Source organism: Macaca thibetana, chromosome 1 (genome assembly GCF_024542745.1).
Source record: "Macaca thibetana thibetana isolate TM-01 chromosome 1, ASM2454274v1, whole genome shotgun sequence".
In the NCBI taxonomy this organism is placed as follows: domain Eukaryota; kingdom Metazoa; phylum Chordata; class Mammalia; order Primates; family Cercopithecidae; genus Macaca; species Macaca thibetana.
Genome location: NC_065578.1, coordinates 9,377,514 through 9,399,736, shown reverse-complemented (window position 1 = coordinate 9,399,736; position 22,223 = coordinate 9,377,514). Strand labels below are relative to the sequence as shown.

Sequence of the window (22,223 nt, the reverse complement as noted above, 5' to 3'; positions counted from 1 at the left end):
CACCTCGGCCTCCCAAAGTGCAGGGATTACAAGCATGGGGTCACTGCACCTGGCCTATACTTTCTAATAATCCTTTTTTTTTTTTTTTTGGCTGGGTGCAGTGGCTCATGTCCATAATCCCAGCATTTTGGGAGGCCAAGGCAGGTGGACTGCCTGAGCTCAGGAGAGGGAGACCAGCCTGGGCAACATGGTAAGACCCCATCTCTACCAAAACTACAAAAATTTGCCAGGCATAGTGCTGCGCACCTGTGGCCCCAACTATTCCAGAGGCTAAGGTGGGAGGATCGCTTGAGGCCAGGAGGAGGAAGTTGCAGTGAGCTGAGATGGTGCCACCGTACTCCAGCCTGGGTAACAAGAGTGAGATCCTGTTTCAAAAAATAAAATAAAATAATCATCCTTTGTTATGACAACTACCACTTTGATCACTTTTTATCCTGTATTGAAATTATCTTGGCCGAGCACAGTGGCTCACACCTGTAATCCCAGCACTTTGGGAGGCTGAGGCAGGCGGACGACCTGAGGTCAGGAGTTCAAGACCAGCCTGGCCAACATGGTGAGACCCCATCTCTATTAAAAATACAAAAATTAGCCAGGTGTGGTGGCAGGTGCCTGTAATTCCAGCTACTCAGGAGGCTGAGGCCGAAGAATCACTTGAACCCGAGAGACAGAGGTTTCAGATCAGGAGTGGGAGACCAGCCGCTGGTCTCCCAGAGACCACACCACTGCACTTCAGCCTGGGTGACAGAGCAAAACTCCGTCTCAAAAAAAAAAAGAAAAGAAAAAAAAAATTATTTTAATATGTCTAGTCTCTCCAACCACAAATTTTAAAAACTATTTGAGGGAGGCTGGGTACAGTGGCTCATACCTGCAATCCTAAGACTTTGGGAGGCCAAGGCGAGGATCACTCGAGCCCAGAAATTCAAGACCAGCCTACACAATACAGTGAGCCCTCGTCTCTACAGAAAATAAAAAAAAACTAGCTGGGCATAGTGGCACATGCCTGTAGTCCCAGCTACTTGGGAGGCTGAGACAGGAGGATTGATTGAACCTAGAAGGTCAAGGCTGTAGTGAGCCATGACTGCACCACTGCACTCCAGCCTGCGTGACACAGTGAGACCTCGTCTCAAAAAAAAAAAAGAAAAAACAAAAAAAACAGCCAGGCGCGGCAGCTCATGCCTATAATCCCAGCACACTGGGGGGCCAAGGCAGATGGATCACTTGAAGTCAGGAGTTTGCAATGAGCCTGGCCAACATGGTGAAACTACATCTCCACTAAAAACATAAAAATGAGCCAGGCATAGTGGCGGGTGCCTGTAATCCCAGCTACTCAAGACACTGAGGCAGGAGAATCGCTTGAACCCAGGAGATAGAGGTTGCCGTGAGCCAAGATCACACCACTGCACTCCAGCCTGGATGACAATGTGAGATACTATCTCAAAAAAAAAAAAAAAAAAGTCCCTTAAGAGCAGGGTCCCATGGTATAACTCTGTGATCCCTACAGCCTAACATTACAGCAAACTTGCAAATCGGATAGAAGGGTTGGAAAAGATACTTAAGGCAGAGCAGAGCCACTCAGCCTATTGTCTAGAAAGGTTTCGGACAAAGCATGGTGGAAAAGCCAGTAGGCATTCAGCATTGTACTGAAAACAACCCTCTTTGGTAGCCATATATAAGTAAAATATGTAATATTACCTCCAGTTTATAGCTGAGGAAACCAAAACTTGGCCAGGCATGGTGGGTCACGCCTGTAATCCCAACATATTGCAAGGCCGAGGTGGGTGGATCACCTGAGGTCAGGAGTTTCAGACCAGCCTGGCCAACATGGTGAAACCCCGTCTCTACTAAAAATACAAAAATTAGCCAGGTGTGGTGGCAGGCCCCTGAGATCATGCCTGCACTCCAGCCTGGGTGACAGAGTGAGACTCCATCTCAAAAAAAAAAAAAAAAAAAGAAGCTTTATTGAGATACAATTTACATACTATAAAGTTCACCGGCTTAAAGTATCCAATTCAATGTTGACTTTTGCATCTCTTTTTCTTTGATAATTTTTCATAGGATATAATTCACAGAACTGTTGGCAATACTGACATAGAAGAGTGAACTACAATGGTACAGTTGTTTAGCCTTCTACTTTTAAGTTTTTTTAAATATATATATGGGATCTCAAAAACAGACCTTTTTTTTGAAGCAGGGTCTTGCTCTATTGCCCAGTCTGAAGTGCAGTGACAGGAACACAGCTCACTGCAGCCTCAACTCCTGGACTCAAGTAATCCTCCTGCCCCGGCCTCCCAAAGTGCTGGGATTACAGGCATTAGCCACCACATCCAGCCTTCAAATATTTTTTTAAAAAAAGATTGTTGCAAGCCCTTATCTGTCAAGTTCAGAGAAGAGTATAAGCAATGGAACATTCAAAGTCGTATGTGAACTACCTGAAATGTGAGCTACAATATCTAGCTAGATTTTGGTGGAACAAACATTTCCACCAGTAGAATCCTCTACACAGAACATTGGCAAATGGAGCACAAGCTAATGAGGTTAGAATGTGTACTTCAGCAGTAACTTGTGCCTGAAAGGGTGATGATTCTTCTGTATCACAAAATTACAGATTTAAAGACAGTAGAGCCTACCTCTATTTTAATTGATAATTTGCCTATGGACCCATATCAAGAAATTTGGTAGTGCAGGTATAAAAGAAACAACTTAATTCATTTTTTTGCTAAGCAATTCTACAGAGAAACAAACTATGAAGCAATTACTGATAATTTTAGTAATAATGTGTAAGTTTACTATATATTATATCCATTGCCCAACTCAAAATCACTGAAAACTTGTCAGATCATCTTGGCAAAATCAAGTATCATTTAAAATCTAAAAAGAAAAACAATGAATCTTGCAGCCTCGATAGGTATATTTCACATTGGGACTCAGCAAAAAGCACTGTTTATACCTTTATTATCATTAAAATTTCAATTTAATAAGCATAAACACTTGCTAAATTAGTTCAGTTATTCAGGGTTTCTCAATTGTATGGGATAAAATTATAGTCCATATTTAAATATACTACAGCAAACACCACAGAGGGGAAAACATTCAATGGATCATTCACAATAGCAAAGTTCAAAGTGTTAACATACAAATGTTCATCTATTCTGAACACAGCAAGAAGACAGGGAAAGGAAGAAAGGAAAGTAAGATACACAGCTGAGAGAAAACAACATGTACTCACTGGTCGAGTTGCCTTGCATCTGAATGATGCATTTGGATTCCTTGCTGGTCTCTCGAGAATTGAAGGGCCTTACCCGGACAGCCACCTTCACTGAGGCTCCCGACATTTTAATGGCCTTGTTATATATATGCAGTCCAGAAATAAAGAACCAAATCTTCTTTTGAAGTTATAGCCAAGTTTCCTTTGAAAAGAAAAAGATTCCATATGAGGTAGTCAGAATTAAAGCAAGCACGGGCTAACTTAAGCATAAGAACTACTATCTTAGTTCTATTTCTGTTTCCATTTATAAAAACGATGTTCATCCCATTTCTCCCATGCAAATCTTTTTTTGTTTGTTTTGTTTTGTTTTTCAAGAGACAGGGTCTTGTTATGTTGGTTTTTGAACTCCAGGGTTCAAGTGATCCTCCTGCCTCAGTCTCCCAAGTAGCTCGGACTACAGGTACACACCACTGTGCCTGGCCTCCCCTACAAATCTTATATTCTCAACAGTAAATTATTAAATAGAAAATTAAAGACTGGCCGGGCGCGGTGGCTCAAGCCTGTAATCCCAGCACTTTGGGAGGCCGAGGCGGGCGGATCACAAGGTCAGGAGATCGAGACCACAGTGAAACCCCGTCTCTACTAAAAATACAAAAAATTAGCCGGGCGCGGTGGCGGGCGCCTGTAGTCCCAGCTACTCAGGAGGCTGAGGCAGGAGAATGGCGGGAACCCGGGAGGCGGAGCTTGCAGTGAGCCGAGATCGCGCCACTGCACTCCAGCCTGGGCAACAGCGTGAGACTCCGTCTCAAAAAAAAAAAAAGAAAATTAAAGACTAAAATTTGTTTCCCTTTTCTATTATCTCCTTCTTAAAAAAGTCCCTACTTATTAATAAAAAACATAACTACAAAGTAACACGTATCTCTCTCTGTGTGTGTTTCTGGATCAATCTTCAATAATAAATGAAAACATAAAATGTTTATTTGCTAAAGAAGTTCCTTAAAGAGATAACTTTCCATGGGCAAATCACTTACTACTTCTCTTTAAAGAAGGGCATTGGGCCAGACGTGGTGGCTCATGCCTCTAATCCCAGCACTTTGGGAAGTCAAGCTGGGTGGATCACTTGAGGTCAGGAGTTCAAGACCAGCCTGGCCAACATGGTAAAACCCCATCTCTACTAAAAATACAAAAATTAGCCAGGCATGGTGGTGTACGCCTGTGATCCCAGCTACTAGGGAGGCTGAGGCAGGAGAATTGCTTGAACCTGAGAGGTGGAGGCTGCAATGAGCCTGAGATCGTACCACTGTACTCCAGCCTGGGCAACAAGGCAAGACACCATCTCAAAAAAAAAAAAAAAAAAAAAAGTGCACTGAACTCTCTATACGTTAATTATAGTTTGAAACATTTGGTTACATGATGTATATACTGTGTAATTAAACAGCAAAGGACAAAGACACTTTCTACTCAATTCCTTTAACTATGCAGTGATTTCTTCTCACTTCTGGGTTTTCTATTGTTTTGTGTTTTGTTTTTTTTTTTTGAGACGGAGTCTCGCTGTGTCTCCCAGGCTGGAGTGCAGTGGCGTGATCTCGGCTCACTGCAAGCTCCACCTCCCGGGTTCACGCCATTCTCCCACCTCAGCTGGGACTACAGGCGCCCGCCACCGTGCCCGGCTAATTTTTTGTGTTTTTAGTAGAGACGGGGTTTCACCATGTTAGCCAGGATAGTCTCGATCTTCTCACCTCGTGATCCACCCGCCTCGGCCTCCCAAAGTCCTGGGATTACAGGCTTGAGCCACCGCGCCCGGCCTGTTTTGTGTTTTTTTAAGATGGAGTTTTGCTCTTGTCGCCCAGGCTGGAGTGCAATGTCACAATCTTGGCTCACTGCAACCTCTGCCTCCCAGATTCAACAATTCTCCTGCCTCAGCCTCCCGAGTAGCTGCGATTAGATTACCAGCGTGTGCCACCACGCCCAGCTAATTTTTGTATTTTTAGTAGAGATGGGGTTTCACCATGTCAACCAGGCCAGTTTCAAACTCCTCACCTCACATTCACCTGCCTCGGGCTCCCAAAGTGCTGGGATTACAAGCGTGAGCCACTGCGCCCAGCCAATCCCTCAGATATATCACTGACTCATGGCAGAGTCAAATCATTACATTTCACTACTGAATGAAGTAATAGGAAAAATGTGAACATTTTTTAGAGGAATAGTTTCCCTCCCAACAGAACAAAGCCAACACTACTGTGTGAAAAGAATCCAAGTAAGTAACTTCTGTAAGAAACAACCAGCAGGGTGCGGTGGCTCACGCCTGTAATCCCAGCACTTTGGGAGGCCAAGGCAGGTGGATTACTTGAGGTCAGGAGTTCAAAACCAGCCTGGCCAACATGGTAAAACCCCGTCTCTACTAAAAATACAAAAATTAGCCAGGCGTGGTGGCACGCACCTGTAATCCCAGCTACTCGGGAGGCTGAGGCAGGAGAATCGCTTGAACCCAGGAGGTAGAGGTTGCAGTAAACTGAGATCGCCCCACTGCACTCCCGCCTGGGCCACAGAGTGAGACTCCATCTCAAAAAAAAAAAAAAGAAAGAAAAGAAACAACCAATTTTTCTAGTCAGAAAAAACTCTACACTCTATCCAATATAGAATCTTTTTCAAGAATAACCAAACAAAGGAAAAATCTAAAAAAGAAAAGTAATTACGAATCCAATTATCAGGAACCATTACAGAACTTACCTGACCAACATTTTTTCCAGATAATTAGGAATGCTAACCTCCAACTACACAACACTATAACCCATGTGTTCCCAAGAAAAGGAAAAATAAATAAAATAAAAACGAAAGTCACTCTCTACCTCAATGCCCTACCTGTCCAGGCTACCGTACAGTGGCACAATCATAGCTCACTGTAACCTTGAACTCCTGGGCTCAAGTGATCCTCTCACCTCAGCCTCCCAAATAGCTGCGACTACAGGCACACACCAACACACCTAACTAATATTTTATTTTATTTGTAGAGACAAAGTCTTGTTATGTTGCCCAGTCTGTTCTCAAACTCCTGCCTCAGCCTTCTAAAGTGCTGGGATTACAGGTGTGAGCCACCACATCTGGCCCCTAATTTTCTTAATAGCATCATCGCTATTTGAAATTCTTGTTTTTTGGAGCATGTCTATTGTCCATCTTTCACAGTCTCTCACTCCACCACTAGAATGCTCGGAGATCTCCTGTCTTGCTGGCTAGCACTTACAACAGTACCTGACATAAGAGTTCAGTAAATGTTGATGAAATGAATTAATGAAATATATTTCCCAGTTGTGAGAATTATCTGTTTAAGTCCTTTGCCCAGTTTACTGATTTTTTTCCAAATGTTTACATATTTTTGTATTAATGTTTTTCTATTTGCTACAATGTTTTTTCTAGTCTGTTTCCCATTTTATTTTACATTAAACTGACGGTTCTTTATTTAAATATCAAATATTTTTATGATTACATGTATCAAATGAGAACTTAGCATTTATTAACCTTCCCAATCAAGGTAGCATGACTTATATTCACTAGTTGAGTACTATGCCGAGAGAATGAATGATGCATTCAGAAAAAGCAAGACATAAAACACATTCCAACCTCCCAGAGTTCCCTTTGAAATACAGCCATCATCTTAACTCTCCTCTTGTCCAAAAACCCATTATCTTCTCCCCTAAACTAGCAATCTCTGCCAATCTACCCTTGTCTATCGACAGTACTCTCCCAAGCCCCAATACCATAAATGTTGGAGTCATCTTTGTCACTACCCTTTGAAACCTATTATTACCAACATTATTCACAAAATACCATATGGAAACTTTTAAGATATAAAGTTGCTTTATTCTTTTTTTTTTTTTTTTTTTTTGTTTGTTTGTTTTTTTTTTGAGACAGAGTCTCACGCTGTTGCCCAGGCTGGAGTGCAGTGGCGCCATCTCGGCTCACTGCAAGCTCCGCCTCCTGGGTTCACGCCATTCTCCTGCCTCAGCCTCCTGAGTAGCTAGGACTACAGGCGCCCGCCACCGCGCCCGGCTAATTTTTTGTATTTTTAGTAGAGACGGGGTTTCACTGTGGTCTCGATCTCCTGACCTTATGATCCGCCCGCCTCGGCCTCCCAAAGTGCTGGGATTACAGGCTTGAGCCACCGCGCCCGGCCCAAGTTGCTTTATTCTATCCCTTCCTTCCTCTCATTCCCACTGACATTACCTCAATCTATGTCCTTACTACCACATACCTAGGATACTTATAATAGCTGGACTGTTGTTTGAGCTTTTAATCTTTGATCCAATAGTCCTTACAGAGTTCTATGAAACAGAATGACACGGGGGTCTTTTGAAAAACAAAGGAGTCTAGACTCTCCCAGTCTGGTATTCAACAGTTTCCAGATGGGCCCCAGATATGGATTTGTTGATTTGGGTTAATTTTCAAAGATTGTGTTACAAATACCCAGCTAAGAAGCACTGCTTTAAACCACTGCTTAACCCTGTTGCAAGATCAACCCCTCTAAAGCGTGACTTTCAACGTCACTTCCAATAGCAAGAACGTCCTCTTGTTCCTAACATGGAAAAAATGACTGCAAATTGGTTTTTAAAAACCAAATCTATAAATTCGTAAGTTTACGATACTTCTTTTTAAAAAAACTTCATTAATAGATCAATGGTTACAGAGAGAAAAAGACGCATTATCCTGAAAACAGCAAATAAAACAGAAGGAAGCATACATTTACTCTGTATAGCCTGTATAAAATATCCAGGATAAGCAAATAGTCAATGAGGGTAAGTTCTTTTTTTTTTTTTCTTTTCTTTTCTTTTCTTTTTTTTGAGATGGAGTCTCACTCTGTCACCCAGGTCAGGCTGGAGTGCAATGACACGATCTTAGCTCACCGCAACCTCCTTCTCCTGGATTCAAGCAATTCTCCTGCCTTAGCCTCCTGAGTATTACAGAAGCCCACCACCACGCCCAGGTAATTTTTGTAGTTTTAGTAGAGACGGGGTTTCACAATGTTGGCCAGGCTGGTCTCAAACTCCTGACCTCAGGTGATCCGCCTGCCTCCGTCTCCCAAAGTGCTAGGATTATAGGTGTAAGCCACCGCACCAGGCCGAGGGTAAGTTCTTTACAGAAAAATGCAGAAGAAATGAAAGAATTATAGAATGTTGCCTTTTCCCAACTTTTTTGTTTTTTTTTTTTTTTTTTTTTTTTTGAGACGGAGTCTTGCTCTGTCACCCAGGCTGGAGTGCAGTGGCCGGATCTCAGCTCACTGCAAGCTCCGCCTCCTGGGTTTACGCCATTCTCCTGCCTCAGCCTCCCGAGTAGCTGGGACTACAGGCGCCCGCCACCTCGCCCGGCTAGTTTTTTGTATTTTTTAGTAGAGACGGGGTTTCACCGTGTTAGCCCGGATCGTCTCTCGATCTCCTGACCTCGTGATCCGCCCGTCTCGGCCTCCCAAAGTGCTGGGATTACAGGCTTGAGCCACCGCGCCCGGCCTTTTTTTTTTTTTTGAGACGAAGTTTCGCTCTTATCACCCAGGCTGAAGTGCAGTGGCAAGATCTTGGCTCAGTGCAGCCTCAACCTCACAGGTTCAAGCGATTCTCCTGCCTCAGCCTCCCGAGTAGCTGGGATTACAGGTGCCCAACACAACACTGGGCTAATTTGTGTGTTTTTAGTAGAGATGGGGTTTCACCATATTGGCCAGGCTGGTCTTGAACAAAGGAAATACACAGCTTAGTAAGTATTCTTGCCCCACTCCTCTTAAAATAAAAACTTTTTTAAAAAACCAAACCCTGAATAAAATCAAGCTTTAGATCTGACTACCGGTTTAGAAGACATGTAGGGAGGAAAGCAGCAACTTAGATGACACATCAAAGATGTAAACAGGCAAATTCAGTATATGAAACAATCTACAGAACAAATCAACCAGTTTCTTCAAACAGCATAATAGGGGAGACAGGGTTTTATAACCCTGGGCTTGTGGGCCAGGCATAGTGGCTCATGCCTGTCATCCTGGCACTTTGGGAGGCTGAGATGGGTGGATCACGGGGTCAAAAGATCGAGACCATCCGGGTCAACATGGTGAAACCCCGTCTCTACTAAAATACAAAAATTAGCCGAATGTGGTGACATGCACCTGTAATCCCAGATACTTGGGAGCTGAGGCAGGAGAATTGTTTGAAACTGGGAGGCAGAGGTTGCAGCGAGCCAAGATCTGAACACTGCACTCCAGCCTGGTGAGAGAGTGAGACTCTGTCTCAAAAAAAAAAAAAAAAAAGAGACTTGTATTATTTATCAACCAAGTACAATGTTTTTGTTTGTTTGTTTGTTTGCTGGTTTTTGAGACAGGGTCTCACTCTGGTTGCCCAGGCTGGGGAGGGAGTGCAGGGATATGATCTCAGCTCACTGCAGCCTTGACCTCCTGGGCTCAGGTGATTCTCCCACCTCAGGCTCCCAAGTAGCTGGGATTACAGGCACATGCCACCACACCTGGCTAGCTTTTGTATTTTTAGTAGGGATAGGGTTTTGCTATGTTGCCCAGGCTGGTCTCGAACTCCTGGACTCATGCAATCTTACAGCCTCGGCCTTCGAGTGCTGGGATTACAGGTGTGAACCACCACACTCAGCCTAAAAATACATTTTTTAGATAATCAGGGCAGTCTGAAGATAGGCTGGGTATTAGATGATATTAAGGAATTTGTTAGGGGATGACAGAACAAGATTGCCAAAATGTTGATAGTTGTTGAATACCGTAGATATAAATTTTAAAAAAAAAAACAAAACTTTTTTCTTTTGTATTCTACCTAGGACCTACCAAAGTGCTGAATATTACAAACAAGAAAAGCTGAAACCTCCTTGGTAGGCTTTAGATATACAGTACTACATATTTGTAACTATGAACCAAAACATTAACATCTCTAATACCGAATGTCCCCATACATACCTTTTTCTACAGACTACCTGACTCTTCTACCTAGCTATCCTTCCAGCATTTCATTCAGTCTCACACAACTAAAGCCAAAACCTCTCTCCCCCAAACAATATCAGCTCTTTGACCTCCTTTCTATTTCTTTTTAATGTTCTCACCATTCTGCTGTTCTCACACAGGCTAAAAGCTTGCTTTGTCTATCCATCTAATCAGTCACTAAATTACATGACATATCTATAAAATCTCTCCATTTCCACCACCACAATTACCTCTTGGGCTTTCAATAGTTCTCACCCAAGGCCTTCTTAACCAGCTTTCTCTCTTCTTCCTACCCTATCCATACTACACAATATCCCCATTTTCTTTTTTAAAAATCTTTTTTATTATCTTTACCACAGTTACCCAATTAGGTGAATTATCCCTTTTCATCTGCCCTATCTGTACCACACAATACTGCCAAGATTCACTTTCCTGAAGTACAGATTTATTTCCATCACTGTCCACTTCAAAATCCTCCAAGTTCCCCGCCTGTCTACCAAGCAATGACTGAACTCCCCACAATGGCATTCAAAGTGTTCTGCAACATAAACCACCTATTTTTACAAGCCCACATGAACACTGCCTTCCAGCCACATTCTTTTACAACCACCCACCAGAGGGCTTCCAGAATGCATCCCAAGTTTTTCTGCCCCTGTGTTTTTGCTCCAACTTTCCCTTTCCCCACTGTGTCCTTCGTCTTATTCTTTTCAAATTCCAATTTAGTCTTCCAGGACCTTCTCACTTGCTCCTGTCTAAAGTCTTGATAGATTCTCCCAACCCCAAAACCAAATACAATTGCTTCTCTATTTAATACTTTTCAAATCATTGACCTTGCTCAAGGCAGAATAAATTACTTTTTTTGTTGTTTTGTTGTTTTTTTCAGATAGAGTCTTGCTCTGTCAAGGGAATCATGGCTCATTGCAGCCTCAACCTCCCAGGCTCAAGTGACTCTCTTGCCTCAGTTTCCCAAGCAGCTGGAGCTACAGGCGTGCACCACCATGCCCGGCTAATTTTTTGTTTGTTTGTTTGAGACAAGGCCTCACTTTGTCCACCCAGACAAGAGTACAGTGGAATCATCTCAGCTCACTGCAGCCTCAGCCTCGAGTAGATGGGACTACAAGGCACGTCCCACCACACCAGGCCTTAGTCAAGTTTCTAATCCCCTACAAGAGGGGTCCTCAACCCCCAGGCCACAGAGTGGTACAGGTCTCTGGCCTGTTAAAAACCAGACCACACAGCAGGAGGTGAGCGGTGGGCAAGTGAGCATTATTGCCTGAGCTCCTCCTCCTGTGAGATCAGTGGTGGCATCAGAGTCTCATAGAAGTGCAAACCTTACTGTGAAACGTGCATGTGAGGGATCTAGGTTACACGCTCCTTATGAGAATCTTAATGCCAGATGATCTGAGGTGGAACAGTTTCATCCTGAGACCATCCCCCCAGCCCGTCCATGGAAAAACTGTCTTCCACAAAACCAGTCCCTGGGGCCGAAAATAATGGGGACAGCTGCCCTACAACACAGGATGGGTCTTGAATACAATAGTTAATCTTTTTGGTTGAATTCCTATTTATTGGATGTCAACAAACTAACATTTAAATAGCATTAAATAAAAAACATAAATTGGGGCCAGGCATGGTGCCTCACGCCTGTAATTCCAACACTTTGGGAGGCTGAAGTGAAAGAATCGCTTGAGGCCAGAAGTTCAAGACTAGCCTGGGCAACATATTGAGATACTCTCCACCAAAAAGCATTTTTGTTCCAATTAGCTGGGTGTGGTGGCATGCACCGGTAATCTTAGCTACTGGAGAGGGTGAGGTGGATAGATCACTTGAGCCCAGGAGTTGGAGGCTGCAATTAGCCATGATTCCAGCACTGCACTCCAGTTTGGACAACAGAGCCAACAACATCTCTTAAAAAACACAAAACAAGCTGGGCGTAGCAGCTCACGCCTGTAATCCCAGCACTTTGGGAGGCCAAGACAGGCAGATGGCTTGAGCCCAGGAGTTCAAGACCAGCCTAGGCAACATGTGAAACCCTATTTCTACCAAAAAAAACACACAAAAATTAGCCAGACATTGTGGTGTACTAATAACATCTATCCTTTTTAGAAGTTTGTATCTAATTACTTTCCCAAAACAACCTAAACCTAAATATTTTTTCTGATTTTACTTTCTCCTGGTAAAACCTTCAGGCCGGGCACAGTGGCTCACGCCTGTAATCCCAGCACTTTGGGAGGCCGAGGCGGGCGGATCACGAGGTCAAGAGATCAAGACCATCCTGGCCAACGTGGTGAAACCCTGTCTCTACTAGAAATACAAAAACTAGCTGGGTGTGGTGGCACGTGCCTGTAGTCCTAGCTACTTGGGAAGCTGAGGCAGGAGAATTGCTTAAACCCAGGAGGCGAAGGCTGCAGTGAGCTGAGATCACACCACTGTACTCCAGTCTGGCAACAGAGCAAGACTCCGTCTAAAAAAAAAAAACTTGAAATCATCTTCAAAATTTTGTGAAAATTTTATCCAGTCATTGGAAGCTACAGTTAAGTGGACTACAGAAAGTTATTCTGTTACTTCTCTACTACAATAAACAGTATCTCTATTATAATAGACATCCATCAAAGACTTACAGCTTCAAAACTCCCTGCTCCTTTAAAGAATTACTTACGTAAGTCTGAAATCAAGTTTAAAACCCAGCGAGAAACAATAATTTTACAGAGGTGTTTTTTGTTTTGTGGTTTTGTTTTGTTTTTGAGACAGAGTCTTGCTCTGTCACCCAGGCTAGATGGAGTGCAACAGCCGTCTCGGCTCACTGCAACCTCTACCTCCCAGGTTCAAGTGATTCTCCTGCCTCAGTCTCCCAAGTAGCTGGGACTACAGGTATGTTCCACCACACCTGGCTAATTTTTGTATTTTTAATAGAGACAGGGTTTCACTATGTTGGCCAGGCTGGTCTCAAACTCCTGACCTCGTGATCCGTCCGCCTCGGCCTCCCAAAGTGCTGGGATTACAGGCGTGAGCCACCGCACCCAGCCTACAGAGTATATTTAAGAAGTTAAAGGAAAACAACACTTCTCAATAATTAGCAAAACAATACATCTTCCAAGTTTTGAAAACCAAAGCAGAAAGACAGGTAGAAAAGGTAACCATACATACTCTAAATCACTTACACAGCCTGAGTTCTAAACTGTTCCTCTGACCACTTTTCCTTATGACATACAATTAGAAGCATTAGGAAAGTGGAATGGAGCAAAAATTCCAGAAGCATTCACTAACATTAAAGAGACAATAAAACATTTAGGTCTAATTCATTTGAATTTTTCTCAATTTTTGCCCAATTGCTTAATTTTGATCTTGTGGAATTCCCATTTGCCCTCAAAGGCACTTTGGATTATAAGGAATCTAAGGAGAAGACTCAAATCAATCTTTCAGCAAAGTGATAAACAAGAATGAAATAATAATAGTTTTGGCCGGGCGCGGTGGCTCACGCCTGTAATCCCACCACTTTGGGAGGCCGAGGCGGGCGGATCACAAGGTCAGGAGATCGAGACCACGGTGAAACCCCGTCTCTACTAAAAATACAAAAAATTAGCCGGGCGCGGTGGCGGGCGCCTGTAGTCCCAGCTACTCAGGAGGCTGAGGCAGGAGAATGGCGTAAACCCAGGAGGCGGAGCTTGCAATGAGCCGAGATCACGCCACTGCACTCCAGCCTGGGCGACAGAGCGAGACTCCGTCTCAAAAAACAAAACAAAAAAAAAAGAAATAATAATAGTTTTTTGGTTGGTTTGTGTTTGTAACATCCCTTTTCTATAGAAACAGCCAGGATTATATTCCTTAAAAAATGATCAGTTCATGCCATTGCCTCTCCTTAAAAACCTTCAGTTGGATGCCACAGCCTCAGAGCATAACCTAAAAGTTCAAGGGCCTCCACAATCCAACCTACTTCCCCTGTCTCAGCTTTCCCTGCCTAACTCTAAGCCTTCTTCTCCACTAGCCACCACCTTCCTACACTACACACATGGATTCCTAGAAGCCCAATCTCCCTTCTCAACCTATTACAAGTCCACATCTTTCAAGGACAAGGTCAAATGAGACCATGGAGCAGGAAGCATTAATTCATTTCTTAATATCCATCTGCTTTTCTGAGTAAAACGGCATACCTTTTTTTCCTTTGCTCCATAAAACTGCTCTACTGATTCCTCACTTTTCCATTTATTTCATTCTGCCCCTATTTTGCAGTCAGTAATTCCCTTACCTCTCATATACTGATACTTTAATTCAGTACGTTTGTTAGAATTAAGCAGAAATGTAGTCTTTTAAATTCCATATTAGAATTAGCCAGGCATGGTGGCGCATGCCTGTAATCCCAGCTACTCAGGAGGCTGAGGTATGAGAATCGCTTGAACCTGGGAGGCGGAGGTTGCAGTGAGCCAAGATTGCACCACTGCACTCCAACCTGGGCGACAGAATGAGACACTGTCTAAATAAATTAATTAATTCAATATTAGCACAGTTTGTCATACAAAAACCAATTTGTAACAAGTAGCTATTTAAAAGATAATCTCTTCCTCTGAATTACGTTTTAAAGCGTGAATTATAATTTAAAGAATGAACAGGTACCCCAAAATAAATTTTTGTAGCTAGAGATCTCCTTTTGAGATGCTATGATAAAGTCCTCCTTATATCACATTTTGCATCTTTCAGTCCAATACTTTCCATGAAGACCAAGCAGGTTTTCGGACCAAACACTGTGCTGCTGACAATGGATATACTGATAAAATGGCCCCCCAAATTTTAAGAATTGGTGTGTGTGTGTCTGTGTGTAGTCACTATTTATTTATTTATTTTTTTTTTTTTTTTTTTTTTTTTTTTTGAGACGGAGTCTCGCTGTGTCACCCAGGCTGGAGTGCAGTGGCGCGATCTCGGCTCACTGCAAGCTCCGCCTCCCGGGTTTACGCCATTCTCCTGCCTCAGCCTCCGAGTAGCTGGGACTACAGGCGCCCGCCACCACGCCCGGCTAGTTTTTTGTATTTTTAGTAGAGACGGGGTTTCACCATGTTAGCCAGGATGGTCTCGATCTCCTGACTTCGTGATCCACCCGCCTCGGCCTCCCAAAGTACTGGGATTACAGGCTTGAGCCACCGCGCCCGGCCTTTTATTTTTGACTCTATGGATAAAAGTTAACCATGGGCCATGCTGTGGAAGTTCAAAATGAATCATATATTAGAAAAGCAGGCCGGGCCGGGCGCGGTGGCTCAAGCCTGTAATCCCAGCACTTTGGGAGGCCGAGACGGGCGGATCACTAGGTCAGGAGATCGAGACCATCCTGGCTAACACGGTGAAACCCCGTCTCTACTAAAAAATACAAAAAACTAGCCGGGCGAGGTGGCGGGCGAGGTGGCGGGCGCCTGTAGTCCCAGCTACTCAGGAGGCTGAGACAGGAGAATGGCCTGAACCCGGGAGGCGGAGCTTGCAGTGAGCTGAGATCCGGCCACTGCACTCCAGCCTGGGCGACAGAGCGAGACTCCGTCTCAAAAAAAAAAAAAAAAAAAAAAAAAAAAGAAAAGCAGGCCGGGTGCAATAGCTCATGCCTGTAATCCCAGTCTTTTGGGAGGTTGAAGTGGACGGATCATTTGAGGTCAGGAGTTTGAGACCAGCCTGGCCAATATGGTGAAATCCCGTCTCTGCTAAAAATACAAAAATTAGCTGGGCGAGGTGGCACATGCTTGTAATCCCAGCACTCAGAAGGCTGAGGCAGGAGAATTGCTTGAACCTTGGAGGTGGAGGTTGCAGTGAGCCAAGATCGCACCATTACACTCCAGCCTGAGTGACAGAGTGAGACTCCATCTTTAAAAAAAAAAAAAAAAAAAAACCTTCTTTCTGTATTCTAACCCAATTCAAGGATCAGACTATACAAGAATAGTCTCCTGACACATCAGATTTTCAATCTTCAATATGGCTAAACAGGCTCAGTCACACTCCCCAAATGTTTTAACTACTATCTGGCCAGGCACAGTGGCTCATGCCTGTAATCCCAGCTACTCGGGAGGCTGAGGCAGGAGAATCATTTGAACCCAGGAGGCAGAGGTTGTGGTCAGTCGAGATCGCAAGCCATTGCACTCCAGCCTGGGCAACAAGAATGAAACTCCATCTCAAAAAAAATGGTGGCACGTGCCTGTAGTCCCAATAACTCCAGAGGCTGAAGGAGGAGGATTACTTGAGCCTGGGAGATAGAGGCTGCAGTGAACTGTGATTGTTCCACTGTATTCCAGCCTGGGCAACAGAGTGAGACCTTGTCTTAATAGATAGATAGATAGATAGATAGATAGATAGATAGATAGATAGATAGATAGATAGAGATAAGATAAGATAGACAGATACGTGCTAAATGTTTTCAATAGCTTCTGTAAGTAAAAGAAAGAAATGTTCTTCAAATACCTTTAAAAAATAAGTAAAAAATAAACAGGGCAGTGATGCATGCCTGTAGTACCCAGCTACTCTTGAGGCTGAGGTGGGAGGGTTGCTTGAACCAAGGAGTTTGAGGCTGCCATGAGCTACGATCACAATACTGCACTCCAACCGGGGCGGTGAAAAAGTGAGACCCCTTTTCTTTCTTTTTTTCTTTTTTGAGATGGAGTTTCGCTCTTGTCGCCCAGGCTGTAGTGCAGTGGTACCATCTTGGCTTACTGCAACCTCTACCTTCCAGGTTCAAGCGATTCTCCTGCCTTCGCTTCCCAAGTAGCTAGGATTACAGGTGCCTGCCACCAAGTCTAGCTAATTTTTGTATTTTTAGTAGAGATGGAGTTTCTCCATGTTGGTCAGGCTGGTCTCAAACTCCTGACCTCAAGTGATCCACCTGCCTCGGCCTCCCAAAGTGTTGAGATTATAGGCATAAGCCACTGCACCCAGTCACTAAATTTATTTTTAATAGAGGTGAGATCTTGCTTCACTGCCCAAGCTGATCTCGATCTACTAGGCGCAAGCGATCCTCTCACCTCGGCCTTCCAAAGTGTTGGGATTACAGGTGTGAGCCACTGTCCCCAGCCCTAGTACGTATCTCTTTATTTCTTATTTTTAAGATGGAGTTTTGCTCTTGTTGCCCAGGCTGGAGTGCAATGGCACGATCTCAGCTCACTGCAACCTCCACCTCCCGGGTTCAGGCGATTCTCCTGCCTCAGTCTCCCAAGTAGCTGGGATTATAGGCACGCACCACCAAGCCCAGCTAATTTTGTATTTTTAGTAGAAACAGGGTTTCTCCATGTTGGTCAGGCTGGTCTCGAACTCCTAACCTCAGTGATACACCAGCTTCAGCCTCCGTAAGTGCTGGGATTACAGGCGTGAGCCACCGCACCCGGCCGTACATATCTCTTTATATCAGGATGTTTACAATAACTTTCTCTTAGAACACCTTTAGAATTTAATACTAAGAAAAAAGGTTTCTCTTGACAAACTATTAGGCTTTCATTTACCAGAATGAAAATTGTACAATTTATCTTTCCCTTTTTGCATTAAATTCCATGCTTCCAAATCAAATTACAATAACCACATTAGCCTAGGCAAGCTATACATTTACTTTTTCTTGTTACATAAATTTTTACTTATTTATATTTTAATAGCCTCACTGTATATATTTGTGGTAAGCTGCTCAAATCCTTTCTAGAAGTAGTAACTGACATAAATTATACATAAATAAAAACTTCCTATAATAGCCTATTCTGCTATATTTAATACTATAAATGTCGTGTAGTCAAAGTTCTAGTTCCTAAAAACAAATAAAACCAAACAACACAGCAAGCTTTTAAAAGTTACACAAAGATCAGCTGGGCATTGTGGCTCACGCCTGTAATCCCAGCACTTTGGGAGGCCAAAGCGGGTGGATCACTTGAGGTCAGGAGTTCGAGACCAGTCTGGCCAACATGTGAAATCCCATCTCTACTAAAAATACAAAAATTAGCTGGGTGTGGTGGCACATGCCTATAATCCCAGCTACTCGGGAGGCTGAGGCAGGAGAATCAACTGAACCAGGGAGATGAAGGTTGCAGTGAGCCGAGGTCACACCACTGCACTCCAGCCTGGACAACAGAGCGAGACTCTGCCTCAGAAAAAAAAAAAGTTGCACAAAGATTTGTGTTGAATGAATTTAATAGCCATGTGAGTGGCCAGAAAAACAGCAGGTTCAGAAGACTGAAACCAGCCCACAAACAGAGTAGCCAAACGTTCAAGGAAGGAAAAAATGAAATGAGTAACATACTTAGTACTGCAAAAGTGTGAAGTGTGCCTCCTGGTTTCGGCAATAAAGGCTGGAAACCAGAGCAAGGGCAATATACATGAAGTGGGGGGCAAGAGGAGACATTGAAGCCAGTCTGTAGTGGGTTGGCATGGAAGTGGGAAATGCCAGTATCCATAATACTGTCAGAGCCTGGCTATGATGAGCAGGAGAGAGCAAATAGGAATGAAGGATTTTACTGGAAGGAACAGAAACAAAGGAGGGCTTTTCCTCCCCCCAGCCCTTTATTTATATTGGAAAGACTGCACATTTCTATACTTTATTCAATAGCTATTTACTGGGTGCCTACAATGCAACAGGCTGTTCCTGGGAAAAATAATCAGCGAACAAAAAAGATAAACCTCCTTGCCATGGAGGAATGTACATTCTAGTAGTGAAAGGGAGGACATTAAAAATAATAAATCCCTATAGAGAATCAGGAATGTAATCAGCATGATGGAGGAGTACAGCAAAGTCGGGGGGATCAAGAGTATGGTGGGAAGGAGTGCTGTGTAGGTGCATAAATGAGGTCAGGGTGGGCCTGCTGACGTGCTGAGATTTAAGCAGACTTGAAAGAGGTGAAGGAGTTAGCCAAGCAGATCTCAGGGAAAAAGTATTCCAGGCAGAAGAAAGAGTAAGAGCAGCCGGGTGTGGTGGCTCACGCCTGTAATCTCAGCACTCTGGGAGGCTGAGGCAGGAAGATCACCTGAGGTCAGAAGTTCGAGACCAGCCTGACCAACATGGTGAAACGCCACCTCTACTAAAAATACAAAATTAGCCAAGCGTGGTGGCAGGTGCCTACCATCCCAGTTGCTCAGGAAGCTGAGACAGGAGAATTGCTTGAACCCAGGAGGCAGAGGTTGCGGTAAGCCGAGATGGTACCTCTGCACCCCAGCCTGGGAGACCCAGCAAGACTCTGTCTCAAAAAAAAAAAGAAAAGAAAAAGGAAGAGTAAGAGCAAGGGCCCTATGGTAGGACTGTGCCTGACGTGTTCAAGAACAGTGGAAAAGGCCGGGCACAATGGCTCACGCCTGTAATCCCAACATTTTGGAAGGCCGAGGCGGGCGGATCACCTGAGGTCAGAAGTTCAGGAGCAGCCTGGCCAACATGGTGAAACCTCATCTCTACTAAAAATACAAAAATTAGCCAGGCGTGGTGGCACATGTTTGTAATCCCAGCTACTCAGGAGGCTGAGGCAGGAGAATCGCTTGAATCCGGGAGGCGGAGGTTGCAGTCAGCCAAGATCAGGCACTCCAGTCTGGGTGACAGAACAAGACTCTGTCTCAAAAAGAAAAAAAAAAATAGAACAGTGGGGAAGTACTGCAGGGAAAAGAAAAGCAACCAATGCTGCAAGTTCCTAGAGATTAGAAGAGTGCTATCCCTGACAGAGGCCAAGACAGAGTAACCTCTGTCTCACACTGGGGGAAAGAATGGAAGAAGGAGGGCAGAGAAGTTTGTAAGTAGAGGAAGGGAAAGCTCAGGGAGTTCGTGCCCTTTTTTCCTACGAGGTGGCAGGCAAGGTATTCTGCCAAGCATGGGGCAGTGAGAGGTTTGAGTCAAGGGGTCCAGATTTTATAATAGCAACTGTGGAGAAATGGGGAGGGAACTAAGCAGAACTGCTCCGACGAAGACCAAAGACGGATTTAAGGGAGACCTCAGAGTACACATTAATTGTGGAACTAATTCCCAGCACTATGTAGGTTTCCCCCAAGACACAGAGTAAGAATGGAGGGTATGGATGATAGGGATGATGTGAGGCTGGCTTCTGCATAGTAAGTCCTGAAGAATAATAAGAAAGAATAAAAACTGCAAGCAATGCAACCCAGAGGTTGTAGTATAGAAAAGGAAGTAAAAGAAGTAAAATCTGGCCGGGCGCGGTGGCTCAAGCCTGTAATCCCAGCACTTTGGGGGGCCGAGACGGGTGGATCACGAGGTCAGGAGATCGAGACCATCCTGGCTAACACGGTGAAACCCCATCTCTACTAAAAAATACAAAAAAAAAAACCTAGCCGGGCGAGGTGGCAGGCGCCTGTAGTCCCAGCTACTGGGGAGGCTGAGGCAGGAGAATGGCGTGGACCCGGGAGGCGGAGCCGGGAGGCGGAGCTTGCAGTGAGCTGAGAGCCGGCCACTGCACTCCAGCCTGGGCTACAGAGCGAGACTCCGTCTCAAAAAAAAAAAAAAAAAAAAAAAGAAGTAAAATCTGGAAGAGACTGATGGATTAGGAGACTTAGGGTGGGAGAACACGCAGAAAGTGATTAGAAAGTAAAAGCTATCAATTATCACAGTTTAAGACTTGAAGGCGAATTTGAGACCTTAACATGATGACAAGTTAAAAGATGCGGCCATAATACTAAACAAGTGGAACACAATGAAGCCAATGTTTGCTTGAGCTGAATTCAAGAAATTTTACACTTAAGGGTAGTTATAAAGGAAACTCAGCATAGTGGCTACTTACTAGTACTAAAGATCTTGGGGAAGTCGCTTGGCCTGTTTTAATTTCATTGTAAAATGGGAATAATAATAGTATCTATTTCTTACGGCTGCTATTAGGATTAAATTAGTTAATAAATGTAAAGTGCTTAGAAAAAAGCCTGGCACATAGAAAGTGTTCAATATGAGTAAGCTATTTTATCACTATTGTTGTTTCTGTTATTGTTTATATAGTCATTGACATCTGCCAAGATGATGTCAAAAATCTGGATGAAAGAGAGAACTCAGTCAACAATACAGTAATCAAAAAGAGCAATGGGGCTGGGCACAGTGGCTCATGCCTATAATCCCACCACTTTGGAAGGCTGAGGTGGATCACTTGAGCTCAGGAGTTCAAGACCAGGCTGGGCAATATAGTAAGACCCCCATCTCTACAAAAATTTAAAAATTAGCTGGGCATAGTAGCACATGCCTGTAGTCCCAGCTACTCAGGAGTCTGAGACAGGAGGATCACTTGAGCCCAGGAGGTCAAGGCTGCAGTGAGCCATGACTGCGTCACTGCACTCCAGCCTGGGCAATACAGTAAGACCCTGTCTCAAGGGGGAAAAAAATGGCAATGGTAGAGGATAGTATGGTTGAATGATATGCTTTGGTATAAACAATGTGATATTCCATATAAAAAATATTTTAAAATCCATCAAACATTTACAATCTTGTGACTTAAAACACATATACCAAAAAACCACAAGACAATCGTTAAGTACTGAGTATTAAATAATAACTACAATATTATGTATATACAACATTACAAAGAATTTTGAAAATGCTCTGACTAGAAATCACGGAAACCATATCAGGACACTAAATTGTATGAAAATGAAAAGGAGTTGGAGTTAACTTTATCTCACCATTTCTATATAGAAAGGGTAGCCCGCGCACGGTGGCTCACGCCTGTAATCCCAACACTTTGGGAGGCAGAGGCAGGTGGATCACAAGGTCAGGAGTTCAAGATCAGCCTGGCCAATATGGTGAAACCCCATCTCTACTAAAAATACAAAAATTAGCTGGGCGTGTTGGTACACGTATGTAGTCCCAGCTGCTCAGGAGGCTGAGGCAGGAGAATCGCTTGAACCCGGGAGGCGGAGGTTGCAGTGAGTCAAGATGGTACCATGGCACTCCAGTTTGGGCAACAGAGCAAGACTCCATCACCCCCGCAAAAAAAAAAAAAAAAAAAAAAAAGGCAGGGTGCGGTGGCTCATGCCTGTAATCCTAGCACTTTGGGAGGCCGAGGCAGGCGGATCACAAGGTCAGGAGTTCGAGACCTACCTGGCCAACATGGTGAAACCCCAGCTGTACGAAAA

General features: G+C 43.9%; 2 protein-coding genes across 10 annotated transcripts in view; one reads left to right on the top strand and one right to left on the bottom strand.

Annotated features, from left to right (window-relative positions):
- Positions 1–22,223, top strand: part of CTNNBIP1 (catenin beta interacting protein 1) — a 668,528-nt gene that overhangs the window by 262,934 nt on the left and 383,371 nt on the right. The window lies entirely within an intron of this gene.
- The window catches only part of KIF1B (kinesin family member 1B), a 178,384-nt gene that overhangs the window by 152,268 nt on the left and 3,893 nt on the right, over positions 1–22,223 (bottom strand). For all 9 annotated transcript variants that reach the window (XM_050787676.1, XM_050787730.1, XM_050787702.1 and 6 more), the window contains exon 2: positions 3,227–3,407. In XM_050787676.1, coding sequence (XP_050643633.1) covers positions 3,227–3,332 — 106 coding nt within the window. In that variant the 5' untranslated portion in view covers positions 3,333–3,407. The remainder of the gene's footprint in view (positions 1–3,226; positions 3,408–22,223) is intronic.